The 21,137-nt window shown below is 42.2% G+C and overlaps 1 protein-coding gene across 1 annotated transcript; it reads right to left on the bottom strand.

Annotated features, from left to right (window-relative positions):
• Positions 1–12,017: 12,017 nt before the first annotated feature.
• On the bottom strand, positions 12,018–20,922 carry pthlha (parathyroid hormone-like hormone a). Its single transcript, XM_060907999.1, has 4 exons — positions 20,503–20,922; positions 19,909–20,024; positions 13,363–13,893; positions 12,018–12,256 (listed from the first exon to the last, which is right to left on the bottom strand). The coding sequence occupies exons 2-3, from the start codon at positions 20,013–20,015 to the stop codon at positions 13,386–13,388; spliced, it is 615 nt and encodes a 204-aa protein (XP_060763982.1). The 5' UTR covers positions 20,016–20,024; positions 20,503–20,922; the 3' UTR covers positions 12,018–12,256; positions 13,363–13,385.
• Between the last annotated feature and the right edge of the window lie 215 nt (positions 20,923–21,137).

Genomic DNA, 21,137 nt, shown 5'->3' on the forward strand with positions numbered 1-21,137 from the left:
TGCACCCCTGCGCTTACTTCTCCCACCGCCTGAGCCCTGCGGAGTCCCGCTATGATGTGGGGGATCGGGAACTGCTAGTGGTTAAACAAGCCCTTGAGGAGTGGAGGCACTGGCTGGAGGGAGTGCAATATCCATTCCTGGTGTGGACAGACCATAAGAACCTGGAGTACCACCAGCAAGCCAAGAGGCTGAACCCACGACAGGCTAGGTGGGCTTTGTTTTTCAGCCGTTTCAATTTCACCCTATCATACCGCCCGGGGTCTAAGAACACCAAACCGGATGCGCTCTCCAGGCTGTTCTCACCCAACAACAGGGAGAGTGAAGTTGGGCCTATCATCCCTGTATCCTGGATTGTGGCTCCTGTCCGCTGGGGTATTGAGGAGACCGTTCGACAAGCTCAACGCCGGGACCCTGATCCTGGGACGGGGCCACCGGGCCTCCTGTACGTCCCTCGTCAAGCCCAGGCCAAGGTTCTCCAGTGGGGTCACTCTTCCCCTCTCACCGCCCACCCGGGAGCTCGGAGGACCCTGGACTTCCTGAAAAGACGCTTCTGGTGGCCTAACATGGAGAAGGAAGTAAGGTCATTCGTCCTGTCCTGTGAGGTCTGCACCAGAACCAAGAACCTGCGACAGCATCCCCAGGGTCTCCTGCATCCTCTGCCCATTCCCCGGCGTCCCTGGTCCCACGTGGCGGTCGACTTCATCACGGGTCTCCCTGAGTCTCAAGGTAATACTGTCATTTTGGTCATTGTGGACAGATTCTCCAAGGCCTGCCACTTTATACCACTGTGCAAACTCCCTTCTGCCCTTGACACTGCTAAATTGCTATTTAATCACGTCTTCCGAGTCTTTGGTCTTCCACAGGACATCATCTCTGACCGGGGGCCCCAGTTCTCCTCCCGAGTGTGGCACGGCTTCTGCAAGCTCATCGGGGCCACTGCCAGCCTCTCCTCTGGGTTCCACCCCCAGTCCAATGGCCAGACGGAGAGGCTCAACCAAGACCTGGAAACCACCCTGCGAGGCCTGGCTATGGATAACCCGACATCGTGGAGCACCTGGCTGCCATGGGCTGAGTACGCCCACAACACCCTGCAGTCATTGGCCACCAAGCTGTCGCCGTTCCAGTGCCAATTCGGGTTCCAGCCACCTCTGTTCCCGGACCAGGAGGAGGACGCTGGGGTGCCCTCAGTCAACCAATACGTGAGACGGTGTCGCAAGACCTGGAGCAAGGTCAGGAGGACACTCATCCAGACCTCCAGTACCAACCAGACTCAGGCCAACCGCCATAGGAGACCTGCCCACACTTTCCGCCCTGGGCAGCGGGTTTGGCTGTCCACCAAGGACCTTCCACTGCAGGTGAACCGCAAGCTTGCTCCTTGCTACATTGGCCCCTTCAAGGTTGTGCACAGAGTTAACCCTGTCTCCTACCGGCTCCAGTTACCATGTACGCTAAGGATTAACCCCACATTCCATGTTTCCCTGTTGCGGCCCGTACTGACGTCCACGTATGTCCCTGCGCCTAGGAATCCCCCGCCCCCCCGCATCTTCCAGGGTCAGACTGTTTTCACCGTGCGCCGCCTGCTGGACTCCCGCCGGGTTCGCGGGGGTCTCCAATATCTTGTGGACTGGGAGGGCTATGGCCCTGAGGAGCGCTGCTGGGTCCCAGCTCGGGACATACTTGACAAAGAACTTTGTCGGGACTTCCATTCGGCCCATCCTGATCGTCCTGGGAACGTCAGGAGACGCTCCTGGGGGGGGGGGGGGGGGGGGGGTCCTGTTAGGACTGGGACTGTTTTGGCCTCTAGAGGCCGCTGTTATTTCCTTTTCTGGTCATGTTTGTTTTGGCCTCTAGAGGTCACCACTGTGTTCTGTGTTTTGTTTTTGTCTTATTGCCTGTTTCCTGCCCCACCCTGTCCTTAATTAGTTTGTGTATTTATACCCCTGATTTCAGTCCTCTTGTCACGGAGTCTTTGTGCTGTTATGTTTAGCTCCAGTTTCCTCTGTACCGTGTTCCTTGTCTTTTTGGTTTTGCACTTTGCTTTGCTTTTTGGACTTTTTTTACCTAGTATTTACTGTTTTTTGGATCTTCTGAGCATTGGTATTTTTGCCTTTTCTTTTCTGTTTTGTACTTTGGATATTTCTTATTTTTCCCTTCATCTTCTGAGCGTTTTGGTTTATTTTCGTTGGACTGTATATATTGTAAATAAACCTTTTGATACTTTTCTACTTCCGCCTCATGCCTCTGCATTTGAGTCATCCCCCTGGTGGCCTAGTGGGGGTTTGCTGGATTATCACACCTATGAACCAGGTTCGAATCCCAGCAAAACCCTAACACAGGGAGACACAATCACTCATTTCAGCTGTCTTGGTATGACATTGTAAACTGATTAACCAAGAGGGCTTTGTCCAAGAGAATGTACTGTTGGCCTTGTCTCTTAATGAGACAATCCCAAGGATGTATTATTTGGTCAAAACTGGGTTTTGGAGATTTGGCCAACTTTGACAGGGCATACAAAAGGGCATGAGAAAAGCAAAGAACACAAGTTCATGTGCACGCTTCAGTTTATTTGGCAGTCAGAGTAGAACATGGCAGAATTCACATACAGTGGTGCTTGAAAGTTTGTGAACCCTTTAGAATTTTCTATATTTCTGCATAAAACATCATCAGATTTTCACATAAGTCCTAAAAGTAGATAAAGAGAACCCAGTTAAACAAATGAGACAAAAATATAATACTTGGTCATTTATTTATTAAGGAAAATGATCCAATATATACAACCCCGATTCCAAAAAAGTTGGGACAAAGTACAAATTGTAAATAAAAACGGAATGCAATAATTTACAAATCTCAAAAACTGATATTGTATTCACAATAGAACATAACATAATCAAATGTCGAAAGTGAGACATTTTGAAATTTCATGCCAAATATTGGCTCATTTGAAATTTCATGACAGCAACACATCTCAAAAAAGTTGGGATGGGGCAAAAAGAGGCTGGAAAAGTTAAAGGTACAAAAAAGGAACAGCTGGAGGACCAAATTGCAACTCATTAGGTCAATTGGCAATAGGTCATTAACATGACTGGGTATAAAAAGAGCATCTTGGAGTGGCAGTGGCTCTCAGAAGTAAAGATGGGAAGAGGATCACCAATCCCCCTAATTCTGAGCCAACAAATAGTGGAGCAATATCAGAAAGGAGTTCGACAGTGTAAAATTGCAAAGTTTGAACATATCATCATCATCATCATCTACAGTGCATAATATCATCAAAAGATTAAGAGAATCTGGAAGAATCTCTGTGCGTAAGGGTCAAGGCCAGAAAACCATACTAGGTGCCCGTGATCTTCGGGCCCTTAGACGGCACTGCATCACATACAGGCATGCTTCTGTATTGGAAATCACAAAATGGGCTCAGGAATATTTCCAGAGAACATTATCTGTGAACACAATTCACCGTGCTATCCGTTGTTGCCAGCTAAAACTCTATAGTTCAAAGAAGAAGCCATATCTAAACATGATCCAGAAACGCAGACGTCTTCTCTGGGCCAAGGCTCATTTAAAATAGACTGTGGCAAAGTGCAAAACTGTTCTGTGGTCAGACGAATCAAAATTTGAAGTTCTTTATGGAAATCAGGGACGCCGTGTCATTCGGACTAAAGAGGAGAAGGACGACCCAAGTTGTTATCAGCGCTCAGTTCAGAAGCCTGCACCTCTGATGGTATGGGGTTGCATTAGTGCGTGTGGCATGGCCAGCTTACACATCTGGAAAGACACCATCAATGCTGAAAGGTATATCCAGGTTCTAGAGCAACATACGGTATGCTCCCATCCAGACGACGTCTCTTTCAGGGAAGACCTTGCATTTTCCAACATGACAATGCCAAACCACATACTGCATCAATTACAGCATCATGGCTGCGTAGAAGAAGGGTCCGGGTACTGAACTGGCCAGCCTGCAGTCCAGATCTTTCACCCATAGAAAACATTTGGCGCATCATAAAACAGAAGATATGACAAAAAAGACCTAAGACAGTTGAGCAACTAGAATCCTACATTAGACAAGAATGGGTTAACATTCCTATCCCTAAACTTGAGCAACTTGTCTCCTCAGTCCCCAGACGTTTACAGACTGTTGTAAAGAGAAAAGGGGATGTCTCACAGTGGTAAACATGGCCTTGTCCCAACTTTTTTGAGATGTGTTGTTGTCATGGAATTTAAAATCACCTAATTTTTCTCTTTAAATGATACATTTTTTCAGTTTAAACACTTGATATGTCATCTATGTTCTATTCTGAATAAAATATGGAATTTTGAAACTTCCACATCATTGCATTCCGTTTTTATTTACAATTTGTACTTTGTTCCAACTTTTTTGGAATCGGGGTTGTAACAACAAATTGACAAATAATTGAAAAATGTTATTACATAGACCTAAAACTGACCTTCTCTTATTTCAAAGACTACCAGCTGCCACTGCCATGTACTTGGTATATATGTTAAAACCTTGACTACAGATTCTACCTGAGCAAGCATTGTATTTCCAGGAGGAGAAAGAAAATCAAATTATTAAGAAAACTGAGATCCTGCAGGCTGATTAAAGGAGCCGTTATAATGGCAGCTACAGGTATAAAGCATTACTTTATATTCATATTCACAACATATCATCAACTTTTAGCTTTCTAGAAATAGTGAGCAGCTGTATCACTAACAGTTCCTTAAACTCATCTCATTATCTCTAGCCGCTTTATCCTGTTCTACAGGGTTGCAGGCAAGCTGGAGCCTATCCCAGCTGACTATGGGCAAAAGGCAGGGTACACCCTGGACAAGTCACCAGGTCATCACAGGGCTGACACATAGACACAGACAACCATTCACACTCACATTCACACCTACGGTCAATTTAGAGTCACTAGTTAACCTAACCTGCATGTCTTTGGACTGTGGGGGAAACCGGAGCACCCGGAGGAAACCCACGCAGACACGGGGAGAACATGCAAACTCTGCACAGAAAGGCCCTCGCCGGCCACGGGGCTCGAACCCAGACCTTCTTGCTGTGACGCGACAGTGCTAACCACTACACCACCGTGCCGCCCCTCAGTTCCTTAAACTTCTAATGATAAATACTAAAATAAATTAATACTGTAAATTATTTCATTGTTTATATTCAAACTTTGAATCATTTACAATCATTAATGTATTATCATTTAACATTAGATATTTAAGGAAACAATCATATGATGCAAAGATCATACACCCTGAAAAAGAATGTGTTCAAACCAACTCAAAAACTATTAAATTCTTACATATCAATGGGTGAGGTTTGGGACAATGCTTATTGAATTAATTTTGACACATTCACTGTGTAAATGATTTTTTGAATCCTTACTTACACACTTTGTGTTAAAAAACATGCCTAAAACCCCTGACACAAAAAAGTGCTATTTGACACAAAGTTAGTTAATGACAATAATACACTATTTATGATGTCCATACATTATTACATGAAGTATTAACAATAAGATTCAGAGAAATCAAACTGAAGAATATAACAATACAAATTCATACTATAGAATTTCATAGAATTTCAGCAGTAATAAAGATAATGTCCAATATAGGACAAAACACTTCTTTTTCCAATTTCATTCAGCAACATGACACATAACCACACCTTCTACATTTCACATATTTCAAAACTTTGTATCCTGGATTGATCTAGAGCTGATCATACAAGGACCCAGAAATCATTGGCTGAGGGTCATCTTCGGATTGGTCCATTTGCTGCATAATAAATTAACAAGATGTTAACATTTAGAAGTGTATATAATTTATACACTTAATGTGATGTAACATGAAGCGGCAGCTACACATTCGTATGCAAACCTTCTTACAGATCTGATCTACAGTTTCTTAAGGGATCCTCCAGTGGAAAGTAGTTACAGATTTCAAAAATCAAACTTTCATTTTCAGAGACCAAATATTGTTCAAGAAAAATGAATTTTCTTTAAAATGCCAGATGGGCTTGACATATGCAACGACATCGTGTCATGGTCTCTTGGAGTAACTCGACTGTTAATATTCTCTGTTTACATCGTAGTTTTGCTAGTTTTACAAGTATTTTACTGAATTTGTCAGTTTTTAAATAAGTATGCCTCATTGCGTAGCATATAAATGCGACAATGATGCTAAAAAGAAAGCACAAGCTGGAACTAGACTGCATTTCCACAGAGAAAATGCCATGTGTGCTTGATCAGCTGGAACAGTGTGTCACCGACAGAAACTGGACCAGACATGAGACCTCGCGCTGCAAAATCTTTTTTCTTTTAATTTTAATTTTTTATTTTTCATGATATAATAAAGTGTATGTGTGTATGTGTATGGGGCAAAATGTGTGTAGTGTGTCTGGCAAAGTGCGTGTGCCTGCACGCTCTGAAATCTCTGTTTAAAATGGCTCAACTCGCAGCGCAACATGACACTTCGTGCTCTAAAATATTTTTTACATGAACTACAGCTGGTTCTGGGTAGATTAACAGAGAGACTGTGTGTGTTTGTGTGTGTGATTTTTCCCCCATTCAAATGAATGGAGTTTCAGGCGAAAAACTTAGTGTCATGTCACGTTGCACGCCTTGCGCTCTAAAATCTGTTTTAAATCATGCCATGCTCCATGTTAATCTACCCAGCACCAGCTCATGTAAAAAAAGATTGTAGAGCACAAAGTGTCATGTTGCACTGCGAGTTGAGCCATTTTAAACTGAGATTTTTTTCTATGGGAAAAAAAGACAGAAAAATGACAAGAATGAGAGAACAGGTGTGTCAATCCAAAAGCTGTATACAAGTGCACCACACCGGTTCAAGCTGGATGTGTCAGAGATGGAACTGTGTCGATATCTTTTTTTTTTAAGACAAAGACTTTTTGGGGCGGCACGGTGGTGTAGTGGTTAGCGCTGTCGCCTCACAGCAAGAAGGTCCTGGGTTCGAGCCCCGGGGCCGGCGAGGGCCTTTCTGTGTGGAGTTTGCATATTCTCCCCGTGTCCGCGTGGGTTTCCTCTGGGTGCTCCGGTTTCCCCCACAGTCCAAAGACATGCAGGTTAGGTTAACTGGTGACTCTAAATTGACCGTAGGTGTGAGTGTGAATGGTTGTCTGTGTCTATGTGTCAGCCCTGTGATGACCTGGCGACTTGTCCAGGGTGTACCCCGCCTTTCGCCCGTAGTCAGCTGGGATAGGCTCCAGCTTGCCTGCGACCCTGTAGAAGGATAAAGCGGCTAGAGATAATGAGATGAGACAAAGACTTTTCATTATTATTATTAATAATAATAAGAAGAATCAGGCGGCACGGTGGTGTAGTGGTTAGCGCTGTCGCCTCACAGCAAGAAGGTCCTGGGTTCGAGCCCCAGGGCCGGCGAGGGCCTTTCTGTGTGGAGTTTGCATGTTCTCCCCGTGTCCGCGTGGGTTTGCTCCGGTTTCCCCCACAGTCCAAAGACATGCAGGTTAGGTTAACTGGTGACTCTAAATTGACCGTAGGTGTGAGTGTGAATGGTTGTCTGTGTCTATGTGTCAGCCCTGTGATGACCTGGCGACTTGTCCAGGGTGTACCCCGCCTTTCGCCCGTAGTCAGCTGGGATAGGCTCCAGCTTGCCTGTGACCCTGTAGAAGGATAAAGCGGCTAGAGATGATGAGATGAGATGAGAAGAAGAATCATAATCATCATAATCATCATAATAAAAGAAACTTAAAAAGAACAATCATGTGCTTCACGCTGCTTTTGTGCTTAGCAAGCACACTAATAACGCTCCTTACTGTTTTCCCCAAGTAGTCATGAGTCCACCAAGTGAACTGTTTGTAAGCCGCATAGCGCAGAGACCTGCAAAATGGAAAGTCTTTGTCTTAAAAAAAAGATATTGACACCGTTCCAACTCTGACACGTCCAGCCTGAACCGGTGTAGTGCGCTTGTATACAGCTTTTGGATCGACGCACCTGTTCTCTCGTTCTTGTCATTTTTCTGTAATTTTTTTCCCCCATAGAAAAAGAAAATCTCAGTTTAAAATGGCTCAACTCACAGCGCAACATGACACTAAGTTTTTCGCCCGAAACTCCATTCATTTGAATGGGGAAAACCTACGAAACAGGTCATGATGCACTGCATGGCTGGCTCAGTGTGGGCAACAAGAGCAGCGTCATCTGCAAACAGCAGCTCACGAATGAACTTCTCCATTGTCTTGGTGCGGGCCGTCAGGCGCTTGAGATTAAAGAGGCTGCCGTCCATGCGATATCGGATGTAGATGCCATCGTCACTGTCCATGGTTTGGGTGGCCTGCTGTAAGATCACCACGGCATCCATTTCTTACAGAAAAGCACAATACATGTTTCCACTGTGTGATAGTCAATCCCAGATGCCTTCAAGCTCTTCTGGCCACATTTAACACAAGGCTTCCTTTTTGCACAGTAAAGTTTTAACTGGCACTTATGCATGTAACTCCATATTGTAGTGCTCGACAAAGGTTTACCAATATAATCCTGAACCCACGTGGTTACATCAGTTATAGATGAATGATGGATCTTGATGTAGTGCTGTCTGAAGGATCGGAGATCATGGGCATTCAACTTTGGCTTGAGCCCTTGCCCTTTACATACTGAAATTCCTCAAGTTTCCTTGAATCATTTAATGATTTTATGCACCACAGAGTGTAAAATATCCTAATCCCTTCGCATCGTTTTTTGAGGAACATTGTTGTGAAACATTTCATTAATTTTCTTACTCATTTGTTGACAAACTGGAGATCCTCAGCCCATCTTTTCCCCTCAAAGACTAGGCCTTTCCTGGATACTGATTTTGTACAAAATCATGATTACAGTCACCTGTTGACATAACCTGTTTCACATCACATCATTGTTTTACCTCATTGCTATCCCCAAAATTGCCCCTGTTCCAACTTTATTTGGAATGTGTTGCCTGAAATGCAGGAATGGATGTATATTAACAAATGAAATGAAGTTGACCAGACAAAACATGAAATATCTTGGGTTCATACTATCTGCAATAAAATACAAGTCAAAGTACATTTAGAAATCACTTCTTTCTTTTTTTATTTGCATTTTCCATACCATCTTAACCTTTTCTGATTTCGGGTTGTATAATACTAGGATCTTATTGCTGCGTTCAGGATCCTGTAAAAATCAGAGTGCTTCACTGCCATGTGTGACTTTTACATAGCCCTGAAGTACCAGTGAATAGTGAGAAAAACTTTGAGAGAAGCCTTTTCCCTCCATTTAGTAGGAGATACTGCAGGTGGTAATGTCATACAAGCTGTCGTTAAAACGACCCCAGACACCCACTTTACGGTCACCAGGAAGTAAGACAATGATTACAATATCATAAAAGCTTCATAGTAGTGGAAGGCCTGGAGCGAACACAGTCCACAGCCTATAGATTGGAAAAGTGGAGGGAGAGTGACCACTGCTCACCCAGTGCGGCCATGTCAAGCCTCAGTAAAAGCCTGCCCAGTGGAACAACCTTCACTAGAAAACACTGGGTAACCCTAAATAGAGCAAGAGCAAAAGTGGGCAAAACTAGAGACAATCTCTGTAAGTGGGGATTCATCACCAGTGCTGAGAGTCCCTGTAGTGAGATATTACAGACTATGTACCACATCTTCTGTAGATGCCCACTGGGGATTGTACTACAAGTACTACATGTACAATTACATGCTCCAACCAAGACCTGATGGAAGCAAACAACACTGCTCACCCATGGATACAGCAGTGGCATGACAAGATACAATGATGATCCTGGCAAGCGGTCATTAAAAGTCCTGATTTGTTTGAGTGCCAGTTAGAAGCTTATAATAAACCATTAATGGTTAAATGAATCAAATCAAGTCATTGCATATACTGCACACTATAGCCAAAAGTATGTGGACACCTGCCCATCACACCCATATGTGTTTCTTCCCCAGACTGTTACCATAAGGTTGGAAGCAGGATGTCTTTGTATGCTGTAGCATTACGATTTCCCTTCACTGGAACTAAGAGACCCAGACCTGTTCCATCATGACAATGCACCCGTGCACAAAGTGAGCTTCATTAAGACATGGTGTGTTAAGGTTGGAGTGGAAGAACTTGAGTGTCCTGCACAAAGCCCTGACCTCAGCCTCACTAAACACCTTTGGCATCAACTGGAATACCGACTGCACCCCAGGCCTCCTCACCCAACATCAGTGACCTCACTAATGTTCTTGTAGCTGAAGGATCTGAAATCCCCACAGCCACTCTCCAAAATTTAGTGGAAAGACTTCACAGAAGGGGCGGCACGGTGGTGTAGTGGTTAGCGCTGTCGCCTCACAGCAAGAAGGTCCGGGTTCAAGCCCCATGGCCGGCGAGGGCCTTTCTGTGCGGAGTTTGCATGTTCTCCCTGTGTCCGTGTGGGTTTCCTCCGGGTGCTCCGGTTTCCCCCACAGTCCAAAGACATGCAGGTTAGGTTAACTGGTGACTCTAAATTGACCGTAGGTGTGAATGTGAGTGTGAATGGTTGTCTATGTGTCAGCCCTGTGATGACCTGGCAACTTGTCCAGGGTGTACCCCGCCTTTCGCCCGTAGTCAGCTGGGATAGGCTCCAGCTTGCCTGCGACCCTGTAGAACAGGATAAAGCGGCTAGAGATAATGAGACTTCACAGAAGAGTGGCGCATGGTCAGGTGTCCACAAACTTTTGGTTGTGTAGTGTATCTGAGGACCCAAGCCTTGTGCAAACGTGTGTATATGTATATGAGTTAATGATGCATGAAAAAGTAGTATAATGATGCTCTGTATTGATTCTACGCAGTACTTAATACACCTACACTGATTTCACAGGGTCGTGGGGTCCATTCACCTCACACAAACTTTTCTTTCCACTTCACTTCTCACACACACCCACTTTGCTTTCTCAAGCACATACTTTCATGCGGCTTGAGACAGTGATAGAGACAAGCAGTCTGGAGGGATGGGGGATAAAAGGCAGAACTGTAACATGAGATTGGATCTTCAGTTTGCACTTATCTCTGTTTATCCTTACTACTTGATAATCTGTCCATTTTCAACCTGATTAAGTTGGTAAAAGGTTTATTTATTTATTTATTTATAATAATTATTATTTTTTACTTTATAGTGTGTTTAGTAGTGTAAAGTTTATTTTAGTAGTTTACTTGGATTTTTAAACAGCTTGAAATATGTTCATTCAGTGAAGCAAAGTAGGCATTGGTAGTAAATATTTTTGCTAGCATTTCTTCCTCAGACCTAAAGTGCTCTCATGCACACATAGTGTTTTCATAAGTATGTGTATGCATAAGGTAAAAATCTCATGCTTTATGTGGATACAAATGATCACATTTGAAGAAGAGAATTGTAAATTCCCTGCTGTTCATTTTATGGCTAGACTGCGCGCACACACACACACACACACACACACACACACACACACACACACACACACACAGAGGACTCAGAGCAATGCGTGGTGACTGTCAGATGTTTAATCCATTCAATACAGGATTGTTTAGTCAGTGCAAGTGCCAAGGAACATGAGTTCAGTGAAGAGCGTGTGTGCTGTTTATGTACAACTTGTACTGTGTAAATGAAAATAAATCATATACATTAGTGTTCTTTAGGACTGAATCTGTGGATGACATTTATGACATCCAGGTCAGCAGCAAAGAAAATGAATAAAAACAAAACTGAAACAGTAAACGACAAAAACAAACAAATTAAAAAAACAAAACAAATGAATGCCAAAGCAAGAAGACAAACAATTAAACAGAGAAATAATGGCTTAAAAAAAAGAGGGCTGACATTTTCTTCATTCAAATAACCACAAAATAAATCAATTAATGGCATTACTTGTATATAGATTTATATTTATATATCTAAAGTGCATTATGGTACAAAAATATAAAAGGTCAGCAGCACCTTGATACCTTTACAAAATAAATACACCATTCAAACAAAATAAATTACTGCAAATCTGACATTGATATTTGGTATAGTATATATATAAACAAGAAAAAAAAAGAATAAAGCAAAGTATTCACAAAGATCAAAATCTATAGCCCCACAGAGCAATGGGATAATGTTTCATCATTATCTTTATTATATTTGTTTATCACTAATTGAGAATATTTACATAAAATAAATATTTTTTTTCGCTATCAACTCTTCTGACTATCACCATTACAGTGAATACTGCAACATGAGCATTTTGGTGTCCATGTATAATGTCCTTATGAATCTGAAAAACAAAACAGAAAGAGAGCAGGTCAGCTTCAGAGACACAATCCGTCAGCTATTTATATCACAATAATTCCCTTACTGATCCCTGACAGAGTTTGGGTGATTTCTGCTTGCAGATATTTTTTGTTGTAGGTGTGTATGTGATTGGTACATTGGCGATTTATAACTCGAGTAGATTTTTCAAGGGAATCTGTGTTGCAGGTGTTTGCAATTATGCAAAGGAGTCATGAAAAACCAGACTGATCCTGAGCCGTCCACTCAGCATCAAACAGTGTGCAGTTCCTCCGAACGGAAGCATGGAAATGGAAGTGAAGAACTATTGCCAAAGTGTGTGTGTGCGTACGCGCATATGGATGGATGATGTTGACCTCAAGGAAACTCCAGAAACCAACACCGATTCCCAAAAGTAGCTGTAATTGCACTCAAATGACCCATTTGACTTTATACTACACTACAATTAACACAATTAATCATTTAAATGAATTAAATCAAATGAAATTCATGAATAAAAATAATTTTACCTACATGAACCCTTATGCCCTTGGCATTAAAACAATGTAAAAAGGTAACCTTTTAAACTGCAAATGACATCTGCCATCATCTTTTTACATTTTTAAGAGTAACAAGATTACATAAATGTATTAATGTGACTTCAAAGTGACAGCAAAAAGTAAAATGACGATTTTAGTCACTGCCACATGAGCCGCTTCTCTTATTTGGCATCTTAGCAAGTAGAAATACCTTGAAGATAGTCAAATTTAGCTAATAGAAGATTAGTAAACCTATTTCTAGACAACTAATTTGTAGTAATTTCAAGCTGGAAATGTTTTTGTTACATGGGCAGATAATTTTGTGTATTTGAAGAATTTATTTATAAATTCTTTATATTCTTTCAGTAGAAAAAGGAAATTTAAAGCTTAAAGTAACAAATGTCTAGAAACATTTCATAATCTTATATTTGGCTCATTGTAATCTTATAATAGGAAGCATACACACAGAAAGAAAGACACACAGATCATTATTTCCATAAATAATGACTATAATGATGATCAGTGATGTAGACACAGTGCTATTATGAGAAATGTTAAGGTGAGGTTGCTTTACCGTTGTCAGAGGCTGACAGTGTTCTAGTGCACCACTGCTTGCTGGGCCGTGTGTATTCGCTGCTCCATGTGGAAGCCGTTGTCTGGTTCGATAACCACCAGCCTGTCCAGTGAACGGGTTCGCCGTTTCCTCTTCTCTCCTTCCCTCCGTTTTCCTGCTTTTCCTTTCTTCTTCTTCTTCATCCCAGCCTTGGGTGCTCCATCTTTGTATATCTGTGACTTGTTGGTCTCTTGCGGTAGGTTAGTGCCCTCCTCGTCTTCTGGGTTGAAGCTGACTGGCAGGTTCTTGGTGCCACCAGCGGGCTTAGGGTTAGCTGTGCCTGGGCTCAAACTGATCCCCATGCCTGCACCCATGGGAACTCCGACACTGATAGCCCCACCTCCGCCGCTGACTCCGCCACGCTGTTGCACTTCACGGAGCTCAGCTGTATGCACTTCATGCAGCAACTCCTGCAGCCACATGCGCCGCTTGAAGTCCTGCAGCGTTCGACCCTTGTCATGCATCAGCTGGGCATGCGTCACTGACCGCTTCCTGATAGAGAGAGAGAGAGAGAGAGAGAGAGAGAGAGAGAGGTTAGAGATGAAATAACTTCTTAGGATAAAGCAACACTGCTTGACTCGGCCCAAAACTCAATATATCTTACTTTCACCTCAAGTAAAGATCCTCCTGAGAGCAGGTGTGAGTTTAAATAAAAGACAGAAGTACAGGGACACCTTATTATGCTCAGGCCAAAATGATATGCCATTATGTACATTATTATACATACAGAACACTTTTTCGATGGACTAAAAACGTGTTCTGTTCCCTTCCAGCGGGTTTCATTCATTTGTTTGATAGCATGCAATATTGTTAGCATATCACTTATCCTATGTGTATTACGTCACTCTACCCAATGGAGAATGAGCGTTGAATATGGTTTACAATATTGTATGGTTGTCAAGACAACATGACGGCACACGTCGGAGACGTAAAACTTCCGTGCTAGCGAGCGACTGTGACAATTTGTAAACAAACATGGACACCAGGTTTGCTTTGTTAAATACGGAAGATTTTGAGAGAATTTTGAAAGAGAAAGACACATTGAACACCTGAAAGGAATGTATTATAATAATAATAATAATAATAATAATAATATTGGCTGGCTTTTTTTTGTGGCATATCAGGTATATTCCATTCAGCAAGCATGATATTGAACGAGTCGAAGACGAGTTCAATATCATGCTAGCTGAATGGAATATATCTGATATACCACAAAGAAAAGCCAGCCAATATTATTTAAATATGTAATAGATGAAGTATATAACAACTATAATATGAATTATATCATCATTATTTTGGTTTTGTATGCAACTCTACATGCATTTATATTGCAGTGATCCATGACATGTAGGCAAATGCTGTGTGTGTGTCTGGTTTTAATCATAATCATAATCATAATAATCATAATCCAACCCACAACATGGTGCAATTTAACTCGAATCCACACTGAGGATCAACGCTGTGCCAAATCGGCTCTGTCCTCATTTCGGCTTTGTGAAACTTGGTCCTTGGCCTTGGGCCTTGTTCAGCCTTTCCCCAAAAGACTCAACAGTTCCAGAGCCCTTCATCTAACCATAATAAATCACAGAGTGATGATGTGAAACGCATTCAAATAACGCTCTGTGCTGTTGAACGACCTGCTGGGGGTGTAGAGGTTTTTAACTGTTTTGAGACACATAGTGAACCCTGAGTTTTAAACATAGTACATCAGAGCTGTCTCGAGCTGTGCATTCCTGCACAACGGCAAAAGCCAATAATCACACTACTTTCTCTCCTTAGAGGAAACATGATTATATTAAAATATTGACACACAGCCTAAACATGTTCAGCATTAATTCTAATTAATGCTCTAATTGCGTCAACAAAACAATTCATAAGTCCATGTGCCTGTACCACTGACAATTGTTTCTGGAGTTGAAAAAGCCCTCTGCTATCGTCTGCACTTTTGGATACTGGGCACATGGTCCAAATGTCTTGAAACAATTACACATATCACAGAGCTGGTGCTTTCAATGTGCCAAAGTAAAGCATAATTCAGGACTATTTCAAAATATTCACTCTTTTGCTCAAGAGAAAGCGGCGGTGGGTCTGACCCCGCTCTCCTGCAGCTGAGTAGGAGCTGGCAAGTACAGGTTTCAGTTACCACTAGGTGGCAGTAAAGTAATAAGTGAAATATTAAAAGTGATGAATGGACTGGTCATATTAGGTCAATTTCAGTCATGTCTGAGCACAGTCCAAAAGAAACAAACACTGTCTCTGTCATTCTTCTATATGTGTTCAGTCTTTTTTTTTTTTTTTGGTCTCATGACATTCATATATAAGCTTCCACCAATGCGGACGAGTGAATCCTGAGTGGCTCCATATTCCCTACACAGTCTATTCAAACCAACACCAGTGTGAAATAATTTGTTTCCGCAGCCGTATTTAATCCATGTTTGGGAATCAATTTCAGTTCTGGCCCTTTTGCATTTTCACACGTACACATGGTACACACTGTCTATACAGTACACTGCAGGCTACGTCTGTCCTTCATGCTCTGAGCTATAAAAAAATCAGTACAGACCCTACGGAGTAAGGCGTAAATATTGCTATTTTCCCCACCGATCTGTTCAACTGATTTTGTAGAGAATGATTCGTCAGGAGTTTTTAGATGAGTTTCCCTTTCTTTGGAAAAAACAGTTTATCATTGCTAACACGTGTCCTAAATAGTTTATGAGAGAGAACTTTCCTGAAAGCTTTAACCACTACTTTATAAAAGCCAAAATCTAGTTGCTCTGTGTGTTTAAATGATGGGAATAAAGTGACAAGTCAAAGGGTAGAAACTGAATGTTAGTATGCACACACACACACACACACACACACACACACACACACACACACACACACACGAGACGCCCTTGTTCTTAATCTTGGATTCAGACGGCCCTGAGCATGAACACGAGCATTGCATTACACATTACACAAAAGACTGAAAATACGCAACCATCACCTTAAGCCAGATATGTTGCTATGTTTTATTGTACGTATTGTAGACTGATATGATGAAGAATATTTGTGCACAGCTTTGGCATATGATGCAAACTGAATATTTTTGCTTTTGTCTGACCTACATAGTAAAGGTAAAAGGAGATATGAATGAGATGGTACATGGTCTGGACTAAAAATATCTAAAAAAAAAAAAGAATAAATAAAAAAAATAAATCCAGTACCATTTTGGATACTGTACGGAGGACATGGAAAACAGGATTGAAAGAAGGCTCCACTACATGCTGAAGTCTCAAGGCACAGAGTCAGCTGGTAATGCATTGCTCTCATGCCATCATGATCAATTTATTGAGAACATGGGTCTGAGTCAGCTCAGAGGAGAAAATGCCAAATAAATGACCAGTACTTCATTATTTCTCATGAGCAGCTATTAAAAAAAAATTGTAACTTCAGTGCATTAGAAATAAGGAAAACATTTCTGAATTCGGGTTTTCCATACACCATGCAGCTGAATTATAGGGAACAGGTTTTAAAAATGAATCTTGAATACGTTTACATTTACAGTATTTAGCGGATGCCCTTATCCAGAGACATTTTGGTCCTTTAGATTGTCTGAAAGTAATTGCTCAGAGGTTTATTTTGATTTTCTTATCGTACAGCAGGTGAAGTGCACATTACATACTGATGTATTCTATCCACATTCACTGGATATGAGCAATCGCGTGCTCTGATTGGCTACTCTACTACTAGGCTATCAGCTCATATACCACGAGTAGAGAAAAACAAAATGGCAGAGTGTGTTGCTGAACCAACTGAGAACGAAATAAAAACTCTACTCGAAGACAAAACCCCCCAAAATACAAAAAAAAGCAACAAAATATGGAATAAAAGATTTTGATGGTAAGATCGTATCTTTTTTTAAAAATTATTTTTCAAGAATTATTATTATAGCATTTTTCACAAATTGCTACTGTCATTTCACCGGTTTGTTTACATTCTAAGTGGAAATGATTTTGTCGGACATTGTGTATGAAGTTTTTATTTATCGAATTTGCAAAAAAAAAAATGCTCTGTTTCTCAAAATCCAGTGAATGTGGATAGAATGAAACACTTATTCTGCTCAATCTCATCGTAAATGGCTTACAGTCAACTCAGCGCTACACGCGTTGTTGGCTATCAGCTCATGTATGACTTGATTTCATGCAATAACTGTTAATTATACAAGTGTGCTTTAGCCCTGATTCAACTGGAATATCTAGGCCTATATTTATGTGCTTATGAATATTTCCTGTGAAACATATTTGAATAAATAATCTACCATTTTGTTTTTAAACTATGAATAGTTAGCTCAGATAGGAGAGATAGAAAGTGAGGTAGCTGGAGGAAAAAGGTCCACCTGAAGATGTGAAGATGTTTATCTGTGTTGTTTTAAAAAACAGAGCATGAGTAGGAGTGCCTTGTAATTGGCCCTGTAATGTAACGCGTGCACTTTCAGAAATCTTTCTACCGCATATGTGTTTGATCTTCTCTGGCTGACTTGGGACACGGCCAGTTTAAACTTCAGTAGGAGGCATTGTGCTCAATGGCAGATTGTCAACTCCACCGGCTTGTCAGCATAAACTTGTTATATACAGTAAACGCCCTTTTGTATGTTTTGCGAGTTCCTACAAAGATAAAAAAAGATCTTGAATGGATCCTGATGAAAGACCTGTGCTGTTTGGATCCAGCTGCCTCTACATGATACTTTAATATCCTTTCCTCCAGTGAGAGTTTAGACTCTTAGAGATTATTAAGAGGACTAAAATTGGATAAGACTGCATTAGTATTAGTACGAGTTCTGACCTTTGCTAAATACATGTATCCATCAGATATATATTAAAAAAAAAGGTTTTTATTGTCCTGCCAGTGATTACTGCTGATTAATAGATCTGGCAGGGACTGTTTATGGAGTGTTTTCCTTTAAAAAAAATAGTCCACTCAGTCAGTGTAGGTGGCAGAGTAACGAGAAAAGTCTGACTATTCCGAGGTCAAAGGTATAATGACGCATCGCAGCCTTTGGCGACGAGACACACATCATTAAACAGAGCTGTGAACAAACAGCCAAACCCGTGGTTTCATCCAACAACCAGTCACCACCTTCCACCACCAACAAACAAACACGCTTGGAACTTGCTTATATGGGAGTAGAGACCACACACACACACACACACACACACACACACACACACACACACACACACACACACAGAGACATATGAATCATCCCAGAGCTCGATCCTGCATCTACACGACAGCTCCATCAGATCCTCCCTGTAATGTTAAAACTATGAAAACGAGCTCAGTCAGAGCACACGGCGGATTTCTAGACAGCAGACGCACAGTCCAAGTGTGTGTCTCTGCTCCTTCATGCACAAAGTCGGCCGTAGCGTTTTGCAAAAATACACAGGCACATGTCTTTACAATGAAAGGAAATGTGTCTGTACTGCTTGTAATGTCATTGAGCAGAACTCAAGAAAACAGGATGACTGAAGAGCTCACTCAAAGACAAACAGCTCTCTCTGTCTCTGTAACACACACACACATAGGTTTTCCCGAAATACATGAATCATGACATATACACACTGTCACACACCCTCATTCTGTTTCTCTCTAATGCTTCATTAAAAGCTGATTGGAAGGTTAAACCACTACAAGGCAGGAGCATTATGGGAGATTAGCTTTCCAAAGCAAATGGCTCTCCAGAACTATGTTTTGCATCCTGGGCCCTGGTCAGGGTTTCGCCGGACATGAAAGCACATTTACTCGGCTTGGCATAATGTACTCCAGCAGGAGAGTGCGTTTAGCTTGGGTCGCCGCCTAGTCCAGCATCAGCACTCTCTCTCTCTCTCTCTCTCTCTTACTGTTCACCTCTGCTATGCCTTCCTCTCCTCTCTGTAAGCCCCCTCTCTATCAGACAGCGAGCCCCTTGTGGCACAGGCCGAGGGTAGGCTGCCCGGAGAAGCGGATGGCAGCAGAGCAGGCAACTGGCACAGTACGAAATTGAGTCACAGCCCAACAAGCTGAAGAGGCAGTGATCTGAGACGCGGGAAAGGTGGAGAGGTGGAGGGTGTCAGAGCGCTCCATCAGAGTGAGCGTTCACCCCCCTCTAAGTAAACACTCAGGTGGGCGCTAGCAATGAAAACAACTCCTAGCACGATCTCCAAATGAGCACATTTTCCAGCCTGGTACAGCCACCCACCTCACTCTCCTACTGTTCGACAGGTGAGAGAAGTAAGTAAGAGGGGCAGAAGTTGCATTACATAAAACAAACAACAGCTATTTATTTATTTATTTATTTATTTATTTATTTATGAGTTGGTTTTTCATGGACACCTAAAGATTGAAGCATTCCCCCTTCTCTCTCTCACACACACACACACACACACACACACACACACACACACACACACACACACACACACACATAATGGCATTTTAAAGTTATTAGCATCAAATGTTAAAGTTGCATTGACAGTGACTTACATTCTGTTGCTGAGGGCGTCGAGGGGCCTGCCGTAGTGGGGTACGGGAGAACACAATAAAAACACAGCCAAACACCACTGCTGCAGAATCCTCCTTGAACACAACATCCTTGCAATCTACAAAAAAATAACACACACACACACACACACACACACAAAAAGCATAAACACACACACACACACTCATTAGATAAAGATCCGAGCCCACGTGCTGGAGAACACATCATTTCTCAGTATCTGAATCATCTGTAAACTTGGCATGGTAAACGGAAATGTAACTTCTGCCGATGGTTGTTCATTGTGTTGCTATATTTGGTGTATAAATGCAAACAGACAATGGAAGAATTTCTTTTAAAACCACAAAATAAATTACGGTCCTGTTTTCCTGCCCTGCACTGGCTTATAAGAATGAGTTGAGGAGGAAAGACTGAAAGGCTACAGGGAAGCATTTTAACTCGAACCAGTTCATCATGCTACAGAAAAAAAAAAAAAAAAGAATTCCAGCAAGTTCTCTGGGCCACAACAAAACTTTGCAAAACCCAAGTCAGCTGAGAGACAGCACACACACACACACACACACACACACAGAACTTACTCTCCCAACAGCAATGTCTTTTGCTCAGACTGGCCTCTTGCTTCTGCCCTCTCAGACTGACAAAGTTCAGTGTCCAGGCTGCTATGAAATCAAACCAACCACCAGCCAAGCACCAATCAAGCACTGACCCCCAGATGTTGATGTCTTCTTTTCGTTGAGGAAATATTTAAATTTCACCAAATCAACTCTCCAAAATGTGTCACTTCCTTAAAAAAAAGACAAAAAACAAACAAACAAACTCCTCGTCTTCTCTCTTCTTATCTCCACTGAACTCATTTACAGTTAATCAGCCAGGACTCCAGAGGCTATGTGATGTGATGTGAGTTGTGTGTGTGAGTGTGTGTTCTCCAGGTGATCTGAGCAAGGCAGTGTCTCTTATTCTGGTGCCTGAGGCTGTGCTCCAGCCTGTTATAGAGGAGGCTGTGGACCAGCGCAGTGATGGGAAAGTTTAAGCACAACTGTCTGAGTGCAGGTTGAGGGAGTGAAGGAGGGGAGAGAGAGGGAGGAGAGAGAGAGAGAGAGAGAGAGAGAGAGAGAGAGAGAGAGAGAGAGAAGGGGGGTGGAAAGGAAGAGAGGAAGAGTGGGAGGGGAGGTTATGACTCGGGGAGCCCTCACAAAGAGTCAATCCTTGTGTA

The sequence above is a fragment of the Neoarius graeffei genome, chromosome 2, assembly GCF_027579695.1.
Source record: "Neoarius graeffei isolate fNeoGra1 chromosome 2, fNeoGra1.pri, whole genome shotgun sequence".
NCBI classification, from domain to species: domain Eukaryota; kingdom Metazoa; phylum Chordata; class Actinopteri; order Siluriformes; family Ariidae; genus Neoarius; species Neoarius graeffei.

What these genes read in the sequence shown, in the direction of transcription:
- pthlha (XM_060907999.1), bottom strand. Translation starts at nt 20,015, where the DNA reads ATGTTGTGTTCAAGGAGGATTCTGCAGCAGTGGTGTTTGGCTGTGTTT. An exon ending in GACGCCCTCAGCAACAGAAT is followed by an intron (nt 13,894 to 19,908) that starts GTAAGTCACTGT and finishes TCTCTCTATCAG; the next exon opens with GAAGCGGTCAGTGACGCATG.